This window comes from Trachinotus anak, unplaced genomic scaffold, assembly GCF_046630095.1.
Source record: "Trachinotus anak isolate AG129_WGS33_773 ecotype Australia unplaced genomic scaffold, CSIRO_AGI_Tana_v1 ptg000008l, whole genome shotgun sequence".
Lineage (NCBI taxonomy): Eukaryota > Metazoa > Chordata > Actinopteri > Carangiformes > Carangidae > Trachinotus > Trachinotus anak.
Window position 1 is genome coordinate 7,446,652 of NW_027273859.1, and position 26,353 is coordinate 7,473,004.

The 26,353-nt window shown below is 42.0% G+C and overlaps 1 protein-coding gene across 2 annotated transcripts; it reads right to left on the reverse strand.

Annotated features, from left to right (window-relative positions):
* Window positions 1–187: 187 nt before the first annotated feature.
* Window positions 188–26,331, reverse strand: LOC139623718 (trichohyalin). Of its 2 annotated transcripts, XM_071482180.1 has the most exons (14): window positions 26,117–26,321; window positions 24,119–24,212; window positions 23,626–23,691; window positions 21,065–22,401; window positions 20,867–20,957; window positions 17,229–19,970; window positions 15,748–15,873; window positions 4,302–4,417; window positions 3,037–3,202; window positions 2,683–2,845; window positions 2,368–2,486; window positions 2,052–2,194; window positions 1,851–1,932; window positions 188–1,757 (listed from the first exon to the last, which is right to left on the reverse strand). In XM_071482180.1, exons 4-13 carry the CDS (start codon window positions 22,384–22,386, stop codon window positions 1,857–1,859), a joined length of 5,064 nt encoding a protein of 1,687 aa, XP_071338281.1. In that variant the 5' UTR covers window positions 22,387–22,401; window positions 23,626–23,691; window positions 24,119–24,212; window positions 26,117–26,321; the 3' UTR covers window positions 188–1,757; window positions 1,851–1,856. The 2 variants fall into 2 exon arrangements, with proteins under 2 accessions (XP_071338281.1, XP_071338280.1); XM_071482179.1 differs by lacking the exon at window positions 23,626–23,691 and having other exon boundaries at window positions 26,117–26,331.
* Between the last annotated feature and the right edge of the window lie 22 nt (window positions 26,332–26,353).

Genomic DNA, 26,353 nt, shown 5'->3' on the forward strand with positions numbered 1-26,353 from the left:
TTCTCGCAAATTTGGGTTGGTTATCATCAGCGATCAAATACTTCAATTCAATTGTTTGATAAACTAACCTGAGCAACTTTCAGCAATGAGATTGTGATTTGATTAGAATGTTTTGCATTAACACAAAGCTTGATTATGTATACACAACACCCATCACAGGAAAGAACTAGTAGACACAGGCTGTAGCTAAAGTCAAGTAAATTTTATTAAGAATTTATTCACTTTCGGACACTGGCCAGTACAACACAGTGCAATATACATCTTTACTTTCAAATAAAAAAAGGACAAGGAAAGACATAAAAATAAACCCTCAAATTTTATGACAAAGTAAAACATCCATGTACATAGAAACCAGGGACAATCACTCCAAAGACTCGATCAACACATTCACTTGCATTGCATGAGCACTCCAACAATACAGGAGACAAAACATGGCCAACAAGAGGGGTCAGAGGTCAGTGCTGTAGTGCATCAAGTGACAAAGTGCTTTACAGAAGCGGAGAGCGAGTGGGTGGATGGCAAACATGAGGAGTTCAGCTATTAGGCAGGTGCAAACAGTCAAATCTGTTTGGAGTCATATAGGTGGTAGAGCCATTTCAACAATGTAGTGAATGAACCATCCCTCCACTGGAGTAGTGTAAACCAACACCCCAACTCTGAGCCAGTCAGTTTGAGCAAAGCCTGGTTTGACAGTAAAGATTGTGCATGCACGTTAATGGGAACAAAATAGAGGGAAAATTGCACATTTGTTGATAAAACTATGTCAAAATCGAGGAGTGTGTGTGAGGGATAAGTGTATGGCTTATGATGGATGCTTTCAGCTACAATCATTCTATCAAAGGCTGATTAGTGTTTTCATAAAAGACTGGAGACTGTATTTGTGCTGATAAGGAGTGTGCATGATTGACAGAAGCAAAAATGAGTTGGCCAAAAGTCCCCCATCAATTTTCCACAAAGACAAAACATACAGACAAAAGATACAGTACAGTACGCAGCGACTGTGACACTGTTAGGTTGTAAGGTCTATCAAAGCAAAAGGCTGTGCAGCCTCTACCGTAGTGAATTGTTTTCAAAACTAGGTCTCTGTCTTTGTTAAATCAATGATCATACAAATATAACATCTCCTGATTACATTTACTAACATGATATACACTCCCACTGACAATCAAGTCAGAGGTGATTTGTTCTCTATGTTCAAAGCTCATTAGTGTCTGAAATGTTATCCTATGGCAATGCTTGTGACTCCCACCAACAACCTCAACAGATAACACGTGTACGGACGACGCAGACGCAGCCAAGTTGTACATATACATCACTGAAGTAAGGAAACTAAATATAAACATCTGGTAGAGGATTGGCTGGATTGTCCTCCAGCAAATTATGAAGCACATCCAGGATAAAGAGGCGTCATTGTCCCACAAGAACTGCCCTTTCTCCTTTTTCCCTGGTCCCTATTAAACCCTCCTGGTGCAGGAGAGCTCCCACAGTTTCAAGCACGAAATGGATAAAGAAGCAGCATGATGTTTTTTTTTTTTCCTCCTTGCTTGTTTTTTTCTTTTTCCATAAGACAGACACTCTCCATAAAAAAGGCACCATGCACATTTATCGACCCAGATGGGGAGAGAACAAAAAAAAAACCAAATCGGAAAAAACAAACAAAAAAAAAAAAAACGTCAGCAGCTGTAGATTCACCTCTCCTGCTCTCTGGGTCAAACGTTAAGGCTTCTGTTTCATATAAATTCATCTGTTAAGGCAACCTTGAGGAGAGATGAAAATAATTATGAGCTTTTGTTGGCTTACACGATGTGTTTTGAAAAGACACACAGAGAACACTAAAAAAACCATCTCACCTTTCTTTAGTTCTCATTTTCATATTGACTCAAGCGCTTCTTGGACTTCAGCTCTTTCAGCCACTGGGGTGAGTCCTCCTCACTACACAGATATAAGAAAGATGGTATTTCTAAGTGGAAAGTTTAAGTAAAAAAACAAAGAGCTAAGAAGAAATCATTGACTCCTAACAAAGTATCCACTCTGCCAATGGTGTCTCTTACCCATTTTCCTTCCCACCAGGTGGGGGCAGTACGCGCGCTGCCCGTGGAAGGAAGGGGGACTTGGGTGAGCGAGACAGCTGGGATGGAGAGGGAGTGGGTCCATCAGTTTGATTGTCAGAGTCACCCCTCTTTTTCAGCTGGGCCTGGGAACAGGAATGAGCCTTTTTAGAACTTTCAGGTGAGTTGAATATAAAAAACACGCGACAGGAGTGTGCTTCAATCACACAGAATCATTCTACTGTTTAACACACATTTCATTAGAAGAATGTTTTCACGAGATCCATTTTTCTCCTCCAACGCTCAGGTCAAGGCTCACCTTTAAAGCTGAAGGGTCCATCCCAGGGAACAGGGCGACCCTCTGTGGTAGAGAAGCAACAGCTTCTCTGGCCTGCTCCTCAGAGTCCGAGTCTTCGTCCTTACTTACAACCTTTGCCTCTGTCAAGGGGAAAACACAAATTATTCTCAATGTCAGCATGCAGTTGCCAGTTAAAGTTACGAGCTGGGTTGCCGTTAGACAATGAGTCTTTGATTAAACTGCGTTCTATATCAGTTCATGAAGGTTTTAGCTGGTGTTGTTAGGTGTAAAAAAGAAAATAAACGCAAAGATTACAGCTCTAGAGGAAGTGCTAACCTGTGGAGTCTCGATAAAGCCAGTCCTCAGTGGTTCCTCCCTCTCCCTCTGCCAGCACAGCACTCTGACGGGCAGCTTTGCTGGGCCGTGACCGCGGCGCTCGTTTCTTCCCAAGCTGGGCTCTGGAGCGGAGAGCGCTGGTGTCTAACAGAGTGGTCGGAGCCTAGATGTCGAGACACAGAACAAAAACACATGAGCCAAGATGTAAACATGCAAGGCTGATCAGGAACACAAGCTTCAGACATGAAAAGGACAAATGGTTAAAAACAAAACCACAGAGTCAGACACGAGGGACCGGTACAGGCACATCTGAGATCAAAAGAACAGAGCTCTGTTAACTCAGGTGACACTTACATCAGGGAAAGAGAGTAGCTGGCTGTCAGATGAGGAAGGAGGAAGAAGGCCGTCCAGAGTGTCAGGTTCAAACTGTGAAGTACGATCACCTGGCGTGTGTGGGGAAGTGGGCTTCCTTGGTGAAGGGCTGATGTTGCTCTCTGAGCTGGGAGTGGCAGGGGTGAGGCTGAAATAGGTTAAAAACAGAAAAAGAAAGTTAGGAAACCAATAGTCTGAGTATGAGTCAGATATTTTTTTTTGTCCCTGTCAACACTGTGGGAAGCTATGATTTACGTGATCCACCTAAAACCACACTGCAAAGCCTCCTCTGTCACCATAACAGATCAAAATATATATCTAACACTGCAATTTTACCTGTTTTTCACAAGATTGAATTACTATCCATTCTGCTGGTTAAAGCTGTGATATTATTTTCTGACCACAGGAGGTCAGTAACAGATTGCATTGTACTGCAACATAACGACTGACACAGGAGGATCTGTCTGTGTTACAGGGTAGTGCTGAGTCATCTGAACTTTTTAAGTAACAGTTCCCCGAGAGGATAAAACCAAAAAGTAATGTATCAGTTTATTCTTCTGGAATAAACAATGGTTCTCTTTGGTGTGTAGTTATCACCATTATCAGGCTACATGTGGCTACAAAAATGCTTGTTAAAAGGATTCATTCATGTTTGGATTGAATCTTTTAAGGGAAAGTGGGTTAAAAGATCAAATAATATTGATGTTATCATTTATACAATTATTGTGTACACACTTCTTTATCACAGCATCTACAGTAAAAAGGTAGCTGGTCAGAATCTCAAATCTGATCCCTAATGATAAATGTTGCTCTGACATTTACTTTCAAACTATGTTTAATTATTAATTATTGTAATTAATAGTTGCACACTGAAGTCAGAAACACATCCACTTTCTTGATTTCCTTTAAAATAATATACTAAACTACACAATACACAATGTTTTTTTAATACTATATTCATTTAAAAGAAAAATGATACGCATATTTGGTATATCTCTCGCATCATTAGGTTTTAAATAAAAAAAATCAAAAAATTAATAAATTGCATTTAAGGAGAATGAATCCATCCTCCATGTCTTTGCCTGCTCCAGTTCCTCTGAAGCTGCACACAATAATCTGTGCTGTGCTGTGTAAAAAAAAAAAATCTTTCTTGTGCCGTTTTAACTCTGGTTTGGGGACATTGACCTGCGTTGTATTCATGTAAACACACTGAGCACATCTGGATAGCAGAGACAGTGTATGTTTACCTGTCATCAGTGCGTAGTCCTGTCTCCCAGGTCCCGTACTGACTGTCAGTCTCGCGGACCGGAGTTTCTGAATCATTCCCCTCCTCTTCACCACTGACACTTTGCTTCTGCTGCACCTGGAGGCAGCAGGGAGGGAGAGGAGAGACGGGGAGATTAATGAATGCAGAGGAATCAAATTGGAGTTATGTAACAGGGTAGCTTGGGAGACACCAAGAGCAGCTCTCTCTCGACACTCAAAATTTGTATGTGACAGATAAGTTTGGTAAATATCTGTGAATAACCCATTTTTATTGCTATACCAAGCTAAAATGTCTCTCCTGGTTAAAATTCTGTTTATCTGACCAGTAACACATTATTATGAATGATAAGGTACAGTAGATGGTTAATCAATGTCACCACTATTAACGGCAGTGTTGTTTATTGAGCGGCATGCTGTTGGCCTACAGCAGACGGCAGTGGTAAGATGCATAATGAAAGGTGAAAGGATGAGTTAATGGACATAGGACTAGAGCGGGGACAAAGACAGAGATGGGTGCTTGAGTGATTGAGAGTGTGTTTGCTGTCTACTGAACCATGCCTTTTTTAATGAGGCTGGTACAGAGGACATACTGTCTGAGAACCACACAGAGCTCACAGAGGCACGCCTGCGCATGAACTGATAACCCTGGCCTATATAGGAAAAAACAACACAAAATCCTTCAGTCCTCAAAATGTTGCCTGAGGGGTGGACAGAGAAACGTGATACACCTGGCTCTGTAATCGCCCAGGTTGCTAGACTATGAGAACAGTTCACTCGCAATGTTTATATGAGCAGTGACTGAAGATCAGAGCTCTCATTCTTAATGCTTCATGAATGCCATCTTTGTTTTCTTTGTGCATGTAGGAGCAGAGATACAAGAGTACGGCAAAAAGACTGCGGGATACAATGATGTAGAAACAACATTTGAGGTGCAGTGTGACGGTGAGAAATTTTGATCGAGGAAGCGTAACAAGAGAGAACAGCAGTGCAGGGCGTCAGTCATCTGCTAAGCCTTTCCTGACGGGACGAAATAAAACAGAGAACATGAGAATGGCATTCGGCACTGCTCCCTGCATCTGAGAAAGCTCTTCCACTCAACTTCATCCTCTTCTCAAGGATTTGCAGCTCTGACACTTTTCAAGTTGACATCACAGGGTCACACCACTTAGCCTGAAATACACAAACACTTCTGACTCCTGCGTCCACGACTACGATGAACAAAACCCCCGGTTCAAATCAGACTGTTGGCTGAACATGCAGAAAAAGTGGCTACACACTACACTTGTCTACTGGTGTTGGGGTCAATTACACAGGGCATCTAATTCAACCAGATGAGAAGGCCTCCCTGTAAGAATAGGCTACAGAGAGGTCTCACTGAACTATAGAAACACGTTGATACTACTGTATCAACAGCAATTGATCAATACCATCTAATGCATGGGTGTAACCAATAATTAAACCTTTCACATCTATAACGCATATTTTTTATTTAATAAGTGCTAGGAGATTGTAGGTGTATGATTTGTAGGTCAGGGCATCTCTGTAGCACCACAATCCTTATGGTGCTGACAATGCACAACAATGTTAGGAGCAATTTTATCCTTTATTAAAAAAAAAAAAAGTAGGTCCTACAATTTGGATATTGCACTTGGCCATATTGCAATTTTGATTATTGTGGTTAATTGTGCAGCCCTACTGTGTAGGAAGATAAAAGGGTTTATAATTGTGGCCACATTCAAAGGTGGGGTAAAAAAAAGATTGTTATAGTGAAGAGTGAGACACAACATCAATAATATATGATTGTTGTGTCTCATTCCTCACCACTGCGCACCAAACCATTTCAAGCATAAAGTGGATTAGCTTGGGGAGGTTGCAGAAATTGTCAGACACAGTTGCAGTTATGTGGCATGTGCAGTAACCATTTGGCTACAAGGATGCTTCTCATGAGGCCATTCAGAACAGGTATAAAGACTTTCGCCATTAACTAATAGCTCCGTTTGTTTGTAGTAAACTAAGACCAAAAGTGTCTGTAGGTGATTTATAGGCCCAGTGTGGGGCATCATTGTGAGAGTGCGCTGTAGTTGTGCCATGTTTGGTTCAGTTCATGCTTGAGTCCTTGGTGTCATCCTTCTCTCTTCTACCTGCTACTGTACACTGCTATCACTGTTGTCAAAATGCCCCAAAAAAAATCTTAGAACCTGGCCTTATAAACTTCTAGTGATAAAAATTCCTATCCTATGTAGGCGTGTGTGTTACACAACCTCAACACTCCCAGAACACACCCTCACCTGATCAGCATAGAAGAGGAACATTGCCTTTGCTGGAACATGTTGAAGAGAGGCACTATTATACAGCAACTAAAAGAAAAGACTTATGGCAGGCTGCTCAAAGCAAAAAGAGCCTTTCAGAGGCTCATTCGTAACCTCAGGCCATTTATTATTCAGTAAAACTGGGGCTTTTAACATCCTCAGTATTGAACCTCAACTGATTTTCTTTTTTTGTGCAGTCTGCGTTAATCTACATACAATGCCTGGTTAGACAGGTTTAAATAGCCAAACAATGAAAACAAAAAACTTGTAAGCACCAAGATTGTTCCATTGCTCTGCTGAATGGACAATTGCAGGTGTACGCTCTGCTATCAACCACAAACATGGACAATATAATTGACGATGGACGCCAACTAAACCAGCCAGTCCAGTAGCAATGATTTATAGTTGTTAGGAGGAAGGCTTTTCCTTAATAACATTAGCAATAGTCAGCTTCCCCTAGACAGGAAGGGTGTGCTGTAGGAAACAACATAACAAAGAGCGGATGAATGGAAGGTTGAAGGAGAGAAAGGGCTGATCATTAAATAGGGCTAAACTGACAATCTGAGGAGGAAGGGGCTGGAATGAGGCCTTGGAAACTTCTACCTGATAACGCACTGATCGCTGAGCGCCACACATAACCCACAACACACTCACGTGGGACAGAGAACCAATGGTTTGTGGTCTGCTTCTACCTCAACAGTTGCTGCTGCTCCTTGAAAAGGGAAGGGCTCTGCTGTAACCAGATGGTCTTACATCAGAGTGGTGAACAGAGAGTGAGCAGCTACTGTAGATATGTTAAGTGTGTTTACTTATACAACCCAGTGTATGGCACTGTTGAGGAATGTGTGTGCATCTCAGGATCCCATTCGTGCTGTAGTGTTTCTAGTCAAAGTAAAACACCATAAAAATCTGTTAAGATGTTAACATACTTCAGCATTGCAGTGGTGCCTGATGATTAAGACACAAGCTTATCCATGTTATTATAAATGGGATGTGACCACCTTGAATACTGCGAGACTGTTACACACAACATTAGCCCTGCAGTACGTCACCACTCTCCATTCTCTACTCATCTGCTCTAATCAATCTGGTTAGGGTGGAGTGGGAAAATATGCTCTGCGTGCACTCATGCACACAGCAATAATCAATATCCATATCCTCCAGATATTCAAAACAATTGCTCCCATGAGCACCGATCTTATGTCAACAAACTGACATTCCAGCCACATGTCCAAGGGCTTACTTTAAGACAAAGTCTGCAAGGCAAACCCAGCAGCACTGTGTAATTCTTTCATTATATAAGTGGCACATACAGACGAGGGCTTGGTGCTGTACAAAGCATCTGGTAAGAACAGAGGGGAAGAATGTAAAAACCTGACTTGGCTTAGGAATTTAGCCCAGAGAGCGCTGGACCTGACTTAAAGGATTATTCTCATTATTTTCAGTCTAGAGTTTGTTTTCCTGGTTTTCGCCAATATGATGTCTGTTTGAGATCAAATGTTGTTTTACTTACCAATAGCTGACTCTGAAGATGATTTGAGAATATAATAATAGTTATAGTTAGCTAGAATAATAAATTTAATAGCAATAACACAGTTACCCTGATATTTTAGTTAGAATTATATCTGTAATTATAGCTCATTGTATGTATTTGATATTTCTTAGTAATAATCACAGTACAGTTTTGTCGTATCATCAACAAAATTAACAAATGATTCTGACTGGTTTTGCTTGACAATACTCCAAAATATTTTATATTAATTAATTCTAATACCACCTCTAATAAATCAAAGTAGATATTTATTGACTTGTCTTTGTGTACTTTTGTCTTCTCATGCTGTTTGTGTCATTTATATGCAGCTGTAAATTTATCTCTTTTTTTTTTTAATACCACCTAAACTACTTTATCTGGTGGTTCCCATATGTTTACTGCTTGTATCCACTTCTTGTGACAGTCAGCGGGTGATTTCGAGGTCTGGTGGATGTGAACAGTTGGCAGTTTATATTTACACAACATCTGATATGACACAAATGTCAGAGTACTAATATGGTATAAATATTTGGAAACCTGTCATCTTACAGAGTCATCTGAGATTAGGGATGACTGCTGGCTATCAGATGTTAAATATCCATCTCTATGTGCTAGTACAGCCATATGGGAAAATATCGAGGAGTGCCAAATCAACTCTTCACAGTGAGATTCGGTAAGACAACGATATGTTCACTTAATAAAAAAAAGCATTCAAGATATTAGGAATTGCAAAGTGTATAGCTCTACTGGCTGAATCACTTTCAGTTGTCATATACACCTCAAGATTTTCATTTTCTGCTACAATGGCAGCCACGGCTTTTCAAAGAATGGCTGGTTATGAGAGGACTGAAAAAACAGCATCTGAATGTGGCAGGGACGGTGCGGTCACCTCTGGATTTCCAAACTTGTTCTGACATTTTTGGGCTCAGACAGAAATGGCTGGTCCCAATTTTCACATCTCCGCCCTCCTCTCACCCATTTACTGGCTACCTGACGTCCTTCCATCCCACTCAAGCATTACTGCCCTCTTACCGTCACTCACCCACTTTCCACCGACCCAGCAGGGAGACAAGCTGCTCCCAGACACCACAACCACAGTTGGTGATGTCTAAGACTAACTAAGACATGTCAACACAATTGGAAGCAACACAGACGTCATGAAAACACCTCTTATCTTTAGGAGTTGTGACTCATGAGGTGTTGCACAGCACCACAGCAAACAGGCGTAACCCAAAGATAGCAACAACTTCATTGCAATGTATCCATAACCTTACATGGATTCTATATCTGTCTTTTACTAAGAGCACAGACCAGGTTAGTTGTCAGGGCAGAGGCAAGTGACAGGAGAACTTAAACCGGTTCTCATGCCTAATTTTATCACAAAAATAAAAATGGTGGGTGGAATGATGACCTGAAGAACCAGTATAACAACAACTCTGCTAAACAAAGAGAGAGAAACAAAGAGAAGTTTACACTGTGCCAATGACAACATAAGATAGAGCGGTGATGAAAGCAAAGACAGAGATATATGAGAAGCAGCAGGGGCTGTGCATAACGAGGCAGAAGGATAAGTTCTTGACATGTTTGGCAAGAGACCAAATAGTTGATACAGGAGCAGCTGTTGACACGGTGGCATTAAAAAACTGGTTGGAAACTGCTGCAAAATGACTTGAATGCCACTTGTGCTTTATTTAACTCCAACTGATGTAAAAGTTACTGCTGAGCACATAGTTACAGCAAAGACTGACTCTAGTGGTCAGTTTGAGTAATGAAGTACACTTGTGTTTGTTCATAACTGGTATCAGCAGTGGTACCAATGCTTCCCTGTTGTGTGTTTAAATGTGTGTGTTATCTTACAGCAGTGGGGGTGTTGGGCGCGGTGCGCCGGCGTAAGGACAGACGTTGCTGGCTGCGTAGTGAGAACCTGCGGATGGACTCCCTGCTGCGGGAGGCCAGGGAGCGTAGCGAGTTGGTTCTCTTGAAGTCCCCAGTCCCGTCCTCTCCCCTGCCTCCCCTCTCCACTGAGCTGGATAAAAAGCTGAGTGCCCCGTGAAGGGAGCGACGCACATTTCCCACCCATCCTGACATCTGAGACTGAGCCACTGACAGCTTGTCCCCCAGATACTCCATCACCACCCACTAGTGTCAAGACCTGCTGTGTTAGAATAGAGTCTGTGAACTGAGCTGTGACTCTTGTTATCACAGCAGCAGGGAATCATTAGAGTCCAGTTTTGCTGGAGAGGTGGCAGTCCAAGGACAGTGTCCTAGGTTTTCACTGATGTGTAGTGCTGGGTCAATACTGCAGCAATGAGGAAGGTGACAGTGAGAACACAACGCAGCTCAGCTATTTCGATGTGGTGATGTTGGTGGTGTCTGCTGCTCACAGCACTGCGCCAATCAGTCCCTGACCGTTAAAGGACTGAGCCTCAGCTTCAGTTTCACTCCTTAATGGCCTTTCTGCAGTGCAGTCCCTCTGGAGCCATCAGGACTCCGCTTCAACTCATCACTGTCAAGGCTCCAGGCTGTCTGCCTTAAGTTAATTGTGAACCTTTCTAATGTCAATTACAATGTACACACTGTATAATAGCTATGATAAGGCCAACACAACACCCAAAGAGGGCATGTAAAGATTATGTAAAGCCAGCACTTACTATTAGTTATGCAGGGCTCTACTCAATGAGAGAGCCTGAAAAAATGCTACGCTGTCTAACAACAGGTTTCTCGGCCATGTTTCTCAGGTACAATCAACAAACAACTATAAGCAATATTAACAAAATCACATCCTCAATGTAACATTTATGTTTGGCACAACATTAAGTTATCCATTACCATCATATTGGCCGACTAATAATACTGAGATTAAGAATTCAATTTTTAACCACACTCGGTGAAACCTCTGCCAATCCTCCAGGTGTGTGCTTCTCTGTCCTGATCCCAGCCTCAATCACAGCCAACCTGAAAGCTCTTCCAGAACTGGTGCTGATGCATTTCTTCCGAAAGGAAGGCCCAGGATAAAAGTTGAGAAATCCATCTATCCAGCAAGGCTACATCCCCATGGTGGGTGGTATTATGCTACCTCCTGGCAAAAAGCTGTGAAGAGAAATGGTGCAGGACAGCTGGAGAGGTGGCAGTCCAGGAAAGCTGCTGTAGTCATTCGTATTCCATAAGGAAAACCAGGGGGCAACCAAAATAGTACCAAACAGAAGAAACAGGAAGGAGTACTGTGGTAGAGAAAAAGAGGAACAGAGACAAAATGTTTCTCTCCTTGCCCTCTTCTGCAGGTACAGGCAGGTAGGAGAAAATGCGTCAGCAGTGCTGCTCTCTGTACTCAGCGCTATAGGACTCACTGTCAAGGAGAAACTGGGTGGAGAAAGGGAGTGTGGCACAGAGTCAGGGAGAGTGAGAGAGAGAATGGGAGGTCCCTGATTCAGAGCGGGAGGGAGAGGGGAGGGTGATATATGTTCTGCAGAGCTCTGTTACTCCAGCTTGATTCAGTTTGCAGGGCAAGACAGAGAAGTGTCACAGCTAGAACAGAGAGGCAGTGGAAACAGATGTAGGAAGGAAGGAAAAGGGATGTTGTTGTTAAGTAGCATCTTCGTTTGAAACAAAAAGAAAAAGTGAGAGAGAAAATGAAAATGATTAAAATATGATATAATCAGATAGGAATGAGAAAGTGAGTGATCATGTTGGAGTGAAAACTATAATTAGACTGATTAGACATGCATGAAAGAGAAGAGTGAAAGGGTAGGTGTGACAGCCAATGAAATGAAACTTTAACACTGCTCATCAACCAGTTTGTCAGCACAATGTAGCCAAAAGCAAGAAGCACAACAGTCAAGGGAATGTTTGTTTAAATCTCACTGAGAGTCAGACTCTTGCAAAGAGCAATACACGCTGCCAACTTAAACAACTCTCTATTATATGGTGCCAGAGAACTGGTACCCTAAATAAAGCCACAATGGGCGACTCCAGACGCACTTCAGTGAGTTAACCTCAGAGCAAACTGGGACAGTGGGGCTCATTAAAGCTGGATCCCTGTCCACATATGCCCCCTACAGGTAATCTGATTAACTTTTCTTTGAAGTGGTGTGTTTGAGGCAAGTCTGCGGCAAGGTTCTCTGTTTCCAACAGCACACTAACAGACCTCTCTCACGTACTCCCCAGAATGAAAATGGCTGCCTCTTCCGCAGCAAACTGACCTTTAAAGATGAGCTAACATAACCTAAAAAAAGATAAATGGCACAATTGTTGAATATTGGACACCTGCTGGTTTGGGTGGTAAAGGTTTTACATGAATAATATTGTTCCTGTACATGTGGTACCAAAATTTCAGCATTATTTCATCAATATTTTCTCAACTTAATTATAAAGTTCCTCAATATCAATGCTGAAGTAGGCAATCCTTAGAAAATGTTTAAAATCATGTAAGTCCTTTGTTCAGCTAAACATTTGCTGGTCCTGGCTTCTGAGATGAGATGATTTGGTGCATTTCTCCATTTCATATCATTTAAATTTAAAACCTTTGGGTTTTGGACTGCTGGACGGACAAGACAAATGATAACAAAGATCACCTTGGCCCATGTGAAATAGTAACGTTGTTTAGACTAATTCCACCAACTTAGCCAAAACAAATTTCAGATTACTTAATTATGGAAATAAATCTTAGTTGCTGCCCCACTCACAGATAAGAGATGGCAAAAGACAGAAGTTTCCTTGAGTGGTAGTATTCCCTCTATTTCAATAAATGTATTAGACATTAAAAGAAAGAATCAAAGACAAAGAAAGACAAGCATGTTACTGCTCCCTTATTGTTTCTATTACCCATAATACTAAACATCATCTACTGGAAGTGATTCGTGGCTGCTCAATACTTCCCTTCTTGTGCTGACCTCATCAGGCTGTGTGTAGCACGAGCCACAAACCCAACCAGCAGCCACACACAGCAGATGAAATAGGATGTAGCCAAATAACATACAGTATACTGCATATGATAACTACCTACATTCAGTATTATATAAATGTCTTCCAGAGAAACATCTGTAATAAGAGAGTTGTGCTGTCACTTACCCAGAGGCAGTGTGGAGTCAGGCAACATGACCACATGTACAACACAGCTCTCAGCCCAGTGCCCATCTCTGCTCTGCCTCAGACCCTCCGACTTAAACCAGTGATGTCACCGCACAACTATTATCTCATCTGTGTGAGTCTGAGGACGCACCCACCAGTGAATACAATGAGGGGAAATTAATCAGAGCTGATATTTGCCAAGACTGACAGATTTTGGTATGAAACATACTTGCTGTTCTTCCGGAAGCCAAATTCTCAGCCAGTTTTATAAAACATATTCTCTGGGATTTTGCTCATGGCTGTTTATTTTTAAAACACTGCAATATAATGTCAATATAATAGCATTATCGCTGTGTTCACTCTGAATCTGGTCCAAAATATCAAAATGTGAGTACCTACTTCTAATACAAGTATCATTGCTGATCAGAAATAAATCTATTAGTGATTCATATTTTGAGTACTTGTTTAAGTGATTTTTGCTTCCAAAAAATGTAAGAATGTGTGTGAGAACTGGATGCCTTTTTTTGTTTCATGTGATAATGAAGTGAATATCTTTGGGTACTGGACTGTGAGCATCATGAAGCTGGCATCTGAACGTCATAAAATTGTGACTGTGTATTAACTGATTATGAAAATTACAGTTAGTTGCAGCTCTGTACCAATGTGTTATTTTCTTTGGTCTTATTTGAAAAATCTTACAATGCAGTTAAATAAAAACAAATCCATGGCACTGTCAAATTCAGCAGTGACGCGGGGCATGTATTTTAATTACCAATGTCTGTACTGAAAATAACTGTAGCCAAACTGTTCCTGCAGTCTGAGAAATAATCACATACATGTAATACAGAGGAGGGTAAAATGTGCTATGGACAGGGGCAGACACATTCTCTAATTTCAAACCAATGAGAGGCGGTGGTCATACAGTGTAGTGTAAATCATTATGTTTTTTTTCAAATTTGATTTTACAATATTTAATTTCACACAGCATTATTATATTGCATCTTTATTACCACTTTTTGATTAGCGGTATGTGAAAGTCTAAAATCCAGTGGATTTTTGACTATGTACAAAATTTTCTGAGCTGTGAAAACATCTGCAACATCAAGCTGCACTCCTTGGAGCAGCATGTATTCCTGTGCCTGCTTAAACTATTATAATCAGCTCCATCACTGCCACCTTTTAAAGCAGCAGTGTAGTTTCAATGTCAGTCTGTAGACGACTGTAACTCAGCTACCTTTAAACCAAAAACCACTGACAGCAGCAATTAGGACTGAACAATTAATTCAAATATTATCGACATTGCAAAATTGCCAAGAGCAATATCCAAATCATAGGAGCTGCAATTTTTGACAAAAGGTTAAATATGTCACAAAATATGATAAATTAAGCGTTATGGTGCTACAGAGGTGCCCCGGCGTACAAATAATATTCTCCAGACATAAGGGACCATGCTTGTTTGATACAGACCCCCAACAAAAATCACATCATCATCATTATTTTTTTCCTGTGCAAAAATGACCACTCCAACTGCAGTTGCCACCCATATCTACCAAAATGCTGACAAACTGAAAAATAACCACTAGATGGTAGCAGTGACCTTAAACTCATGATGACTTAATCTGAGCTCTGAATCATGGCACTGCGCAATTACGAAACACAATACATTGTACTTGTACTGGGTTCAAAGTGTAGGCCTTCAACCTGGGCCTACAATTACAGTCTCAATGACTGAGAGCCCAATCAAACTAACCCTGTACACCTGATAAACACTGGATGTGCTTGAAAGCATACATGTGTATATTGACACATGTATAGATGCAAATAAGCAGACACATTTTTGTTTACTGATTTCAGAATATAAGAAAAGCAGACCTGAACTACAAGGTCACAAGCTGGGAATGACAGGTGTAACCAAACAGCCCTGAGGAACACAGTCACATAAATATTATAATATTATGTGTCTGCTTGCCTGCAGGACACATGATTATTACGGGCCATTTCACTTCACAGCTTTCCCCGAGGCATGCTGACAGGCTTCTGACAAATGAGCAGTGACTGTGCACATTAACCATTTCTCTAATCCAATCCTGAATTACAGGCCTGAGAAGGTGTTTGGCCACCACTCCTCTAGAACGTGATGTGGGATGGGCAGAGGAGAGTCACGGAGGCCATGCCATCAATATTAGTCACCGACTCTTTCCTACCTTCGCACAGCAGTGTTCAGGTGTCAACGATCTGTCAACTGGCTGAATTCCACTTCTACCTGTCTGTCTTCAACGCACAAGAAACACATACACACAAGTACACACATAATATTGTTCACACTCAAGGGCACACAGACTTCCCTCCCCGTCTCCACAGAGTTGTGTGAGAAACAGTCCAAATGAAAACAGTGCCTCTAACAAAGGGCTCATAGCCAGTCTTGGAATAACTTGGGCAGCGGTTTTAGATCTCACTGGGTTACAGGTTTCCGGGAACACAGTGTTACTGTGGCAGAGGCCGAGCTGCAGCCTGACTCACCCAGCTGTGGCGATCCCGCTCTCTGTGGGCGCTGCGACTCCTCATCCTGGAAAGGCTTCCCTCCACGGCACTGCTTGAAGGAGCTGACCGGCGTGAGGCACTGCGAGACCGCATCCTGTTCAACTCCTAACAACGAAAAGACACCAAAGTAAACTCCTAATCTGCTTCACCTAATACCACGCTATAATGTATTGTGAGAGATACTTATATTGCACAAGATATTTTTGTTTGACGCCACTCAGAAATACATTGAAGTTTTCAGGTGCTTGTTTGTTGCTGATGGGTTTTATTTTGTCATCAATCTTGATACACAGTTTAACTGCAAGTTGGAGACCTAGTTTTTCACAGGTGGAATATTTATGACACAATTATAGCAGAATATTTTCTAACAACTGGGAGAGGCAAAGTATGCGTGTGCATGGTCACTCTTCGACTTGCCACAAAGAGACACATACGTACAGTAGATCAACTCCAGAGGAGCAGAGGTACAAAGATTAAGGGACTTTTCTTTACATAAATATTGTCATTACTTCTAACCTGTTTGTATAAAATATACTAGAGCATATACATACACAATGTACCTGTGAAAGTAATTAAATGTTTAAATATTATGCAAAATGAAAAATTCCACATTTGGTATCCAGCGGACATGCAAAGCCAGAGGGTGACATTAGTTCCTTGAAAGAGAAACAACCCATTTGTCTTTTAATTTCTTAGTTAAGTATTTTCATAGGAAGTGAGACTTGTTTCAGTTATTTGTTAGTTAAATATTTATTTGGAGAGACAATAAAGTTTTATCACTGTTTTGTCAAGTGAACTTGTCCTCTAATACTGACCATTTTAATTAGGGCTGCACCATATGCAAAAATACATATATATTGCGGCAGATATTTTGGCATTATTTTGGCAATTATTGCAATTGCAATATGAGTCATGCTTCAATTGGAATGAAAAACGTTTTTGTATTTCATTTTTACTAGAAAAAAATTTTGAATGCTGATGCTGATTGGGTTTGTACTAAACAAGCATGTTCCCTTATGTCTGGAGAATATGATTTGTAGGCCGGGGAATCAAAAAAATTGCATCTCCTGTGATTTGGATATTGTGATTTGATTATATTTCGTTAAAATGTGCAGCCCTAATTTTAACTAAAAAGCGACATAAGTTGGACTCCCAGAAAGTAATCGTATATTGGAATGATGTTTTCTGAGAAATTATGTCTCCGTTTTAGAGCCTTGTTTTGGTCTTTAGTTATAGCTCTATAATAGAGGATTGTTTTGCAATATATTGTGTATCACAAAATAACCTGTATTTTGATAACACTGGTAAGTCATAATCTACCCTTTTGACTTCCTTCCCTAACTTTTAAATTGTCAATCTGGTGGTTGATTTCTACAAAATAAAACAAAACAAAACATGACTTCAACATATCAAAACTCTTTAAAGTGGTATTGGTATTTTCCCGGATTTCTCTGACTCACCTGGGATCCCTGTGATCTCCTGTGGCTCCGGACCTCTCCCCTGCTGTTTTGAGGCTGCTGCTCTCTGGGGACCCAGATCGGCTCTGCAGGAGCGCTACCAGTTTTGGATTCTGTGCCAGGAACAGGGGCCAAGTAAAGTGGGTCGTCCAGCAGGGCAGACCAGCGCCCCTGTGGAGTCAGGAGCCGTTCCTCCTGCCGGAGAAGGAGTTGCTCTGGACTGACTTTGTTGGAATGTTTTCTGGGTTCAGCTGTAGGGGTGTCTACAGACATCTCAACAGGCCGCAGTTCCCACGGGTCCTGAGGAGATGTTGTCCATACTGGGCTTGAAAAACCGGCTGAAGTCTGTGATGGCACCTTCCAGCCAATGTCTCGCTCAGGAGTAGGCTGTAACCTGGCTCCAAACCCAGTATCTACTCCCTGAATACTACAAACAGGAAACAAGTCTTTACTGGGAGAGAGCTGGGTTTGGGATGAGAAAGCATCAATGTCAAGGATGGCAGGTTTGTAAGACTCTTCAACTTTTGAAGACGGCTCCTTCCATCGTGTTGCAGGGTCACTGCGCTGAGAAGTAGGCTTGGGAAACGGGTCATTTCTGAGCACAGAGTCCAGATCCAACACTTTAGGCCTAAGAGATGAGGCCTCCAACCTCGCCCTCTCCTGCTCCTCCTTCTTCTGTTTCTCTTTTAGTCGCTGCCTCTCAGCTTCTTGCTGTTTGGCTATCTGTCTCATTTTCTCTGCCTCCTCCCTTTCCATCTTCTCACTCAGTCTGCGTTTCTCAAACTCCAAAAGTTGTTGTCTCTCTGCTTGCTTTTGCCTTTCAAGCTCCAAGAGCCGTCTTCTCTCCATCTCCTCCTTCCTCTGCCTCTCCTTCTCCAGTTCCCGTTGTCTCAGCCTCTGGATTTCTAATTCCTGTCTCTCGATATCTAGCTGTTTCAGTCTCTCCAGCTCTCTCTGCTTTTCCCTCTCCATCTCTCTCTGATGCTCCTTCTCCATCTCCCTTTGTCTTTCCCTTTCTTTGTCAATCTCTTTCAGTCTTAACATTTCCTGTTCTAGTGCCATCTGTTTTATTTTCTCTGCCTCCTCTCTCTCCATCTTCTCTCTAAGTCTCTGCTTCTCCAGCTCAATTATCTGCTGCCTCTCCCTTTCTTTCTGCTTCTGTTTTTGAAACTCTAAGAGCTGCTGTCTCTCCAACTCTTTAATCCTTGCCATGGCCTCCATTTTCTGTTTCTCCTTTTGGATTTCCAGCAGCTGTCTCTCCTTGTCCAGCTCTCTCTGCCTCTCTTCCTCCCTTTGTCTTTGCCTCTCCTGTTCACGCTGTCTCTCCCTTTCCTGCTCTCGCAGTTTCTCTCTTTCAATCTCTCTCTGTCTCTCCAATTCTTTGCGTTTTTCTTTCTCAAGTTGTCGTTGCCTTTCTCTTTCCTGTTCTCTTTGTTTCTCTCTCTCCAATTCTTGCAGTTTCTGTTTTTCAAGTTCAATCTGTTTCTGCTTTTCCAGTGCACGCTGCTTCTTCTCAAACTCTTGTTTCTCCTTCTCAAAGGCTATCTGTCTTTGCCTTTCAAATTCTCTTTGCATATCTCTCTCCTTCATTCGTGCAAATTCTAAATGTGCTTGTTTCTCCATCTCAAGCTGTCTCTGTTTTTCAAGCTCTATCGTTTTAGCTTTGTGTTTTTCTGTCTCCTTCCTTAAATCTTTTTTCTTTTCAACCTCCATCATTTCCTCTGACGACTGTCCCTCCAATGCTGATCGAATCTCCCTGTGTGACATGTGGCTCCTCATCATCAGCTCCTCAACTTGATCTTGGGAGGTTTTTCCAAAAGCTTCATCCAATGATGGGTTCCTCCTAACTGGAAGAATCTTCCCTTGGGACCCCCCTAATGCAGACCTTACAGTAAAATCATCAAAGGGCACAGCCATGTCCCCCATGTTTGCTCCTGGATCTGCAGGAGAAACTGGCTCCTGTATTTGTCCAGTCAAAGCAAAGTAGGTTGCCCTGGGTTTCTGCTGTTCCTCTGCCTGCAGCATTTTCAAACGTTTAGGTGCTGCGGCCACTTCCTCCTGCTCTGGCTCTCTGTGGCCATCTTCATCCACAGCCACTTGTCCTTCCCTTTGTGATTCTTTTAGCATCCCTTTCTCCATCCCTGCATCTTGGTTGATGCCTGTATTGGTCCACTTATGCAAAGCTCCAATTCTCAGATATCGTGGCTGCTGTTCTAGCGTCACCAAAGCTGGTTCTGCTTGTGCTGAACCAGTCCTCTCTGCCACTGGCCTGCTCCCTTCTGAGCGCCTAGAGCGTAGTGTCATGGCCTTATCTTCCCACTGAGCTGATGGGACGTTCTCACTCACTGCCCTGTTCTCTTCGATTGCTTGCACTGTATCAAAGGCATGTAACACTCGCATAGGACTTGATGGAGATGCAGGCTCTTTGTAGGTGGCAGTGACCAGAGTTCCCTCATCCTCACTATTTCCTCTCTTAAATAAGGGGCTGTTGAGTGAATCCTTGGGCTTGTTTGCAGGCTTGGCCTCGTCCACCATCAGCACACTGTGCCTCTCCACAACATTTTCGAACAAGGATGCTCGTACTGTCTGTACTTCACCACTGGGACCGATTTCCTTGGAAGTGGCAGCAAATATCTGCCCTCCCTCTGGCCCTTCAGGCGTGGAGGCCTTTTGGAGCTGCTCTTGGGAATCTTTTAAATCCACAATTGTCCTGTGGTCACTGGGGGTGAGAGCTAACTCTTCATTCTGAGAAAATAAAGATATGTATTGAGAAACGTGAGTGATAATCATGTTTTCTTTTGTTTTTTTCTTAAACTTTTCAGTCATTTGAAAGAAACAGAAGCTTTAAAAACCAACTCTGAACTTACTTACTTACTTTACAACAAACTCAGACATCAGAACAAATGTGACTTCACACCAGAACAGGAGAAAGGAGTTCAAGTGACTGAGTGAACAAATGTCAGAGAAGAAACGATATCCCCTGTTCTATGTTGGCCTCAAAACAGTGGGTGTGGTGCAGAGGTGGTAATCAAAGCCTCTCTGTGTTGACCTTTTCCCGGTGATCTCCTCTCTGTGCGTTTCATAACCAGCAGCCGCCAGGCATGATTAATGTCTTAGGTTTCACAGCTTTGTACATCTGTGGCAGTGACAATTCTTTTTCCTGCCATGCCCCACTTCCACTAGGGAAATCTTCCTCTCAATGCAGACAGACATGGGTTGAAAGGAAATGTGAATTCTCTTATTTGTCAAAGGTGTACTTCACAATGATTTTGCTATTCATGTATACATTTCCAGGAGTTACTCCTGTAAATGTACATGTACATGGGCAAATACAACTTGAAGCTCATCCTATCAACTTCCATCTAGTTCACATTGTATTTCTCAAGCTCAAGTTCTATTAGCACTTTGCAAATATCCCTTCTCACTTGTCTTTTCTTCTTTTTGTTTTATGTCTTGGATTATATTTTGACAAGAGATGGCAGCAAACACAATGAAATGCAACTGTGTTTAGAGGACAGCATGTAAAAGCCTTTCCCAGCACCAGTTTTAGAACAGTTTCACATTGTTATTCTCATTTGCCTGCTAAAGATAGACTGAGGCCAAGAGAAACCACTTCCTAGGAAGCTAGGTCCCTCTCTTACCCTCCTCTTAGGATCTTTGCTGATCTCATGTTGGTCTGTCGCCTCAGTGAGGGAAACACTGCCAAGGTCGGGTGACCTCTCGGATGAAAACCTGATGAACATACATCACACAAGACAAAAGCCATGCATGACAATGGATCTCGTGGACAAAGACATGGAACAAAAGCAAACCGAGGAGACATTAAGAGCAGCTCTTACCTTTTAGTCAGGTCCAGGGGCAAGGGGCGGGGCTTCAGTGCCGGTTTCATGACGGGACTCTGAGTTGGTGTTGTATCCTCTGTCAGCTGCTTGATTAGCTGTTTAACACCCACTGCTGGTTCATTTTCAGGGACCAGCTGCACTGGAGAATGAAGATCTGACCCTTGGCCTGTCCCAGCACCAGTCCCAGGAGTGGAGGATGAATCTAGGAGGAGACTGATCCGTGACTTGATGATAGCCCCACGCTTATCCTCATCAATCTCTTTCACATTCATTTCCTCTGTCTTTTTGTTGCTTTGGTCTGACAATGCAGGCTTAGCTTCACCAACAGTACTTTGTGGTGTAGTACTCTTAACAGGTTTCTCTTGCTCTCTCTTCTGTGGCAGTGTTGTCTCCTCTGGAGTGTTCTCCTTAGTGTTTGCCTTAGGACTTTGACGGTGCAATGAAAGACCGATAGACTCAAACTTGGACGTGAGATCGGCTGAAAGGGGTCGTCTCCCAGCCCAGCGAGGGGCAGGAACTGGTGCCTCTGTCTGAGTTGGGCTGTCGAGGAAAATGGCTGACACAGGTCTGGGCCTAGAGCCTCTGGGCTTGGGTCTCAGTGGCACAGCTGTCTCAGGTTTAGCTTTTTCCTTTTCTTCTTCCTCTTGCCCTACCTGGAGAAGAAAACCCATGGACTTGGCTCTGGTGATGGAGACCCCACCATTGCTGGATGTCATCTTGTCCTTGTCATCTTCCTTCTTAGTGGTTCCAGACCACTCTGCAGCTGGGAGTTTTTTAAGGCTCTTGGAGTAGCTCAAGCTTGATGCACTAGGTTTCTGTCTCTCTGCTGGCACAGGGGGAGTGGGCTTGCTGAGTTCTTCAGGGTCAAGAGGAGGGGCTGGTTTAAATGGCTGGACTACTGGCTTGGTTGTTTGTCCAGTGTTCAACTTATTAGAAGTTTTAAAGGAGGTAGGGGAAGGGCGATTGGGATTGGTTGACACTGGCCTGGGTTTAACAGTGGCAACTGGTTGCTGTGATTTTGGACTGCTTGGAAGCTCTGGTTTGTATCCAGCAAGGCGAGTGGACTCTGGTCGGGGCTTCGGGGCTAGTATGGGCTTAATGGTGGGGTTTTTATCCACAGCAAAAGGTTTAGGAGTGAGCCGTGGTTTGGGCCCTGGGACAGGTTTGTTAGGTTCTGGAGTGATGATATGGGACTGGTTGATGGAAGGGATGTCGATGAGGCTCTTATTGCTGGAGTCAGTCAGGGGACTCAGGTGAAGTCGTCCTCCTGCCACTGTCCTCCCCACCTCCCCGGTCTGCACCTCCACCTGAGCAGCCATCTTGTTCAACAGCACCTTGAAAACAAATAAAAAGTTCTCCTCTGAATAACAAAACCAAATCTGTGGTCATTTTTATTATTATGGTATGCAAGCACAGCACTACATCATGCAAAATCCACTCATAATTAGCCTTGCAGCTCTCACTCTATCTAGCCATTACTGTGGACTTTGTCTTGGGAGTGCCTTACACTGCACCACAATTACACACCTGAGACAGATATTTACACAAGGTTATTGATCACTCTTGCAGGTTAAAACACGTGTTGATAGTTGAGTAAGGGGTAATACAATTAACCCATTACTTTAATTGTCATCATATTCATCATATTCCCACTTTTTCATGGAAGATATTTTGGCTATGTCACAGTAGGAAAAGCACAGAGGTGAATAATACATTTAACCATAGCTGAATTTTAATGCTTCAGTTTCAGGGTGTTGGTATTATGCATGCTGGCTCACTGTCACACTGTGATGACTTACTGAGAACAGAGTCATAATTAAAGTTGTTAGTAAGACCTTTGACAAGTTAAAATATCTGCTGTAAATGCAAACATTAATGGTTAAAACTGAAATTATTTGGGTCACTTCAGCTGAATTATTTTCACTTATTTGATCAAAATGCTGTGGATACTACACAGCAATCATGAAGTGCTCAACAAAAGTCTTCTCTGTTTTTTTTGTTATCTAATGGAAAAAAAAAAAAAAATCTTTAAACAGGGCTTTTTCCACCGCAGACATTTTGACTTTTCATAACAGATGATGCATGCTCTTACTAATAATAATAAAAGTGGCTCAGGTCCATTAAAGTGTCACAGTGAACCAACACTCACTCCATTAGCCTGGAACTGGCAAAACTAAAGATAACACAGTAATTATTTATGTTATTAATAACACTTTCAGCTGTGATGGTGGTGAGCTCACGCTGTATTGTGACTATTTAAATTTTATTTTTACATAAAATACATTTGTTTAGCTACATACTTTGCATACTCTTTGCAGTACGTTGCATTACATTTTGTTTTTAAAAAAAAAGCAGGAAAGAAGAGGTGTTCAGTATGTCGCTTCATTTTTAAAAACAATCTTCAGTATTTTTGTTATTATTGCCTCTGCATTGTAATACAGTCTTAAACATTATCCAATTTTTATTCATCATAATCATTTGTAATCTGTCAAACAAATTTGTTTAAATGTGCACCAGTGAACTGAATTACTGGTACATCAGTAATAGGGACGCCATACCTTTAAGGTGGATCCTGAGACATGGGAGGGGCTGGACAATGTGTGCAATGTCCTTGTTTTCTTTTTCTATGTTGAAACACAGGCAAATCAGGGTTTGACATTGAATGGGGGATTCCACTGCAAACTCACACCAGACTGCCATTAAAGATTCAGCCCCTCCCCTAATGAACTTTCATGTTTATCTTAAACTGACTCTTCAGTCTAAACTTAGTATAGAGATAAATATGAGATAATCAGAGTTCATCTGTCTCTGTTCTGACACACAATGACGATAATCAGTTTTATCAGCTATTTCTGTAGTGAGACTGAAGATAGAAAACATTGCAACTCAAGCACTTCTGTGCTAGCCCTTTAAGAGGCTCCTTCTTCACAGCTGATAATGCTTTCCACATGTTGTTGTCTGAGATATTTTGCTATTGAGACCAGCAACAATTTTTTTTAGAAAAATGACATGCTGGAGGAACCTGTTGCGAATAATTCCAGTATATCTTACCTCACCAGATGTCAACCGTCTGCTGTAGAGCTCTGGCTTTTGTTGAAACCAAGCAGCGATGTCATATCACAAAGGAGGAAGGTGTTGAAGGAGCCTACGAGGAACACACTTTGTGTCAACAAAGCACATAAGCTTTTCACTCATCCAGACTGCCGTGCTTAAGGCTGTGGAAAACAAATCACAGCAGAACTACTACTAGGCTGTCCAGGTGCTTCTTCACTGTGGCGTTCTCAAGCCGCCATACAGAAGCAAATAGATGGTAATGTTTACACTGACACAGACTTGAGTAAACATGGTCACACCCGTACAGTCAAGCTAATGGCATATGTCCAGGCATAAAAAAAACAACAAACTGCATGAGGAAAGTCATTAACTTAATGTTGCTGTAGTATGCTTACCTTTTTCTGTTGTCATATTTGCATTATTCCCTTGATCACTGCTTACCTGCCATCACCCACACACTATGTGCCATATCTATGTAAATTCAGCCTGTGACTATTGCAGCTGTAAATACTCTAAACATGGATATTTGCTGTCCTATTCTGTGTGAACCATGCCTTAACATGTCTACTCTTTTTCTGTCCATCTCATTATCTAAATCAATTGAAAAGTTACACTGAAAAATTCCAATTACTTTGCTGCTGATTAATTGATTTTAATCCACAAATCTACTGTAGAAATGTAGAAAATGGACAGAAATAGAAACAGAATGATGCTGAGAAAACACAGTGACTTGTGGTTGGCTAACAGAGATTGAAAAGTTGAAAACTTGAACTTTAGATGTTGACAGGAAACGCCTTCGCTAAGAAGGAATGCTAAACATTCGCTGTGATGGTGGGTCGAGCAGCACAGCAGGGAATCAGAAAGTGTCTGCCTTATATAGCCCTAGCCATACGAATATCATAGACAAAATGTATTACTGAAAGCAACAAACAACAACAACAACAACAAACAACAACAATAGTGTATAAGTATTACTTCTTGCATGATGTGTATTGACAGTTCAAAACAATTGGCAGGCATCTTTAAGAAATATGTGAAGTTAAAGTCACATTTCTTTGATTTCTGGCAGGAAGCACATACAGACGGAAAGTAGGGAAAAGGGTAAACCAGCACAGAGTGTTTGTTGTGTTTCAGCTCGGTGTGTCACTAACAAAAGATATCAAGTCAGTAACCTGGTTCAGCCAGTTATACAAAGGAAACTTCCTAACATAGACATCAGACAACGTCATGATAACTCTAAAAGAAGAAGTATAGTTTTTCTCAGGTGAGATCTCACATGGCCGCAACAAAGCTTTAAATTACAATACACAATGTCACAGTGCAACATCTAAAGCTACAATTTAAGTAATCTGCTGTGATCCAAGAGGACAGGTAATATTTATCACCAATAATAAGACCATGATCCAGCAGATTAAGGTAAGATCGTCTATAAATGCGCCACATTTAATCAGAGGGCTAGATTTAATGTACACATTAAACAGGTGCTCCCAGAAAAGATCATTTATCGTTATTCAACCAAATCCAAATGAGCCTACAACAGTGGATAACTTTTATTAATCAACTACGCTACGGTAATTTGGTGATTTTCTATCATACCTATTTTCTTTAAATTAAGTCTGTCCTGGTGTAGAATTGGCAACAAGTGTCCTCTCTTCCTCCTGTCCTGTCTGCTCACCTAAACTACCTCGTATCGTATCGGGAGCAGCACCGGGTCCAGTTTAGCTACAGACAGGAGTTGGCCTGAGCAGAGCAGGACGGGATTTTTCTGCACCAAAACTATGCTTAAGTACTGAACGAGCACGATGCATTCAGAGCAAACGACCAGTTCACGGTGTCTAATAATTGCAGAGACTTCAAATAAGAGGAAAGATAAACGCAACAGCTTGCTGGCTAGCAACCGTAAGCTAACTACTCAAGAGGCTAAACTCGCAAAATGGAAACACTGGCTGAACCTGTCCGTTGGTGGCCGTTTGATCCGAACTGGAGACAACTTACCAGACGGGAAAGTCAGTTTTCTTCCTCTTGTTTTGTCGAAACAACTTCAGACACGATATCTTTACCCAACTTAGCAGAATAATTACGAGTCGTGACAGTTGGTTAATACAGGGGCTAGCTAACTGAGCTGGTTTACTTAGCTAGCCAACTGGCTGGCTGGCTATCCCGTCTCAGGTTGCAGCGTTGTTGACAAGCTGGACGAGACAGCGCTGAACAAACCGCCTGTCGGGTTAACAC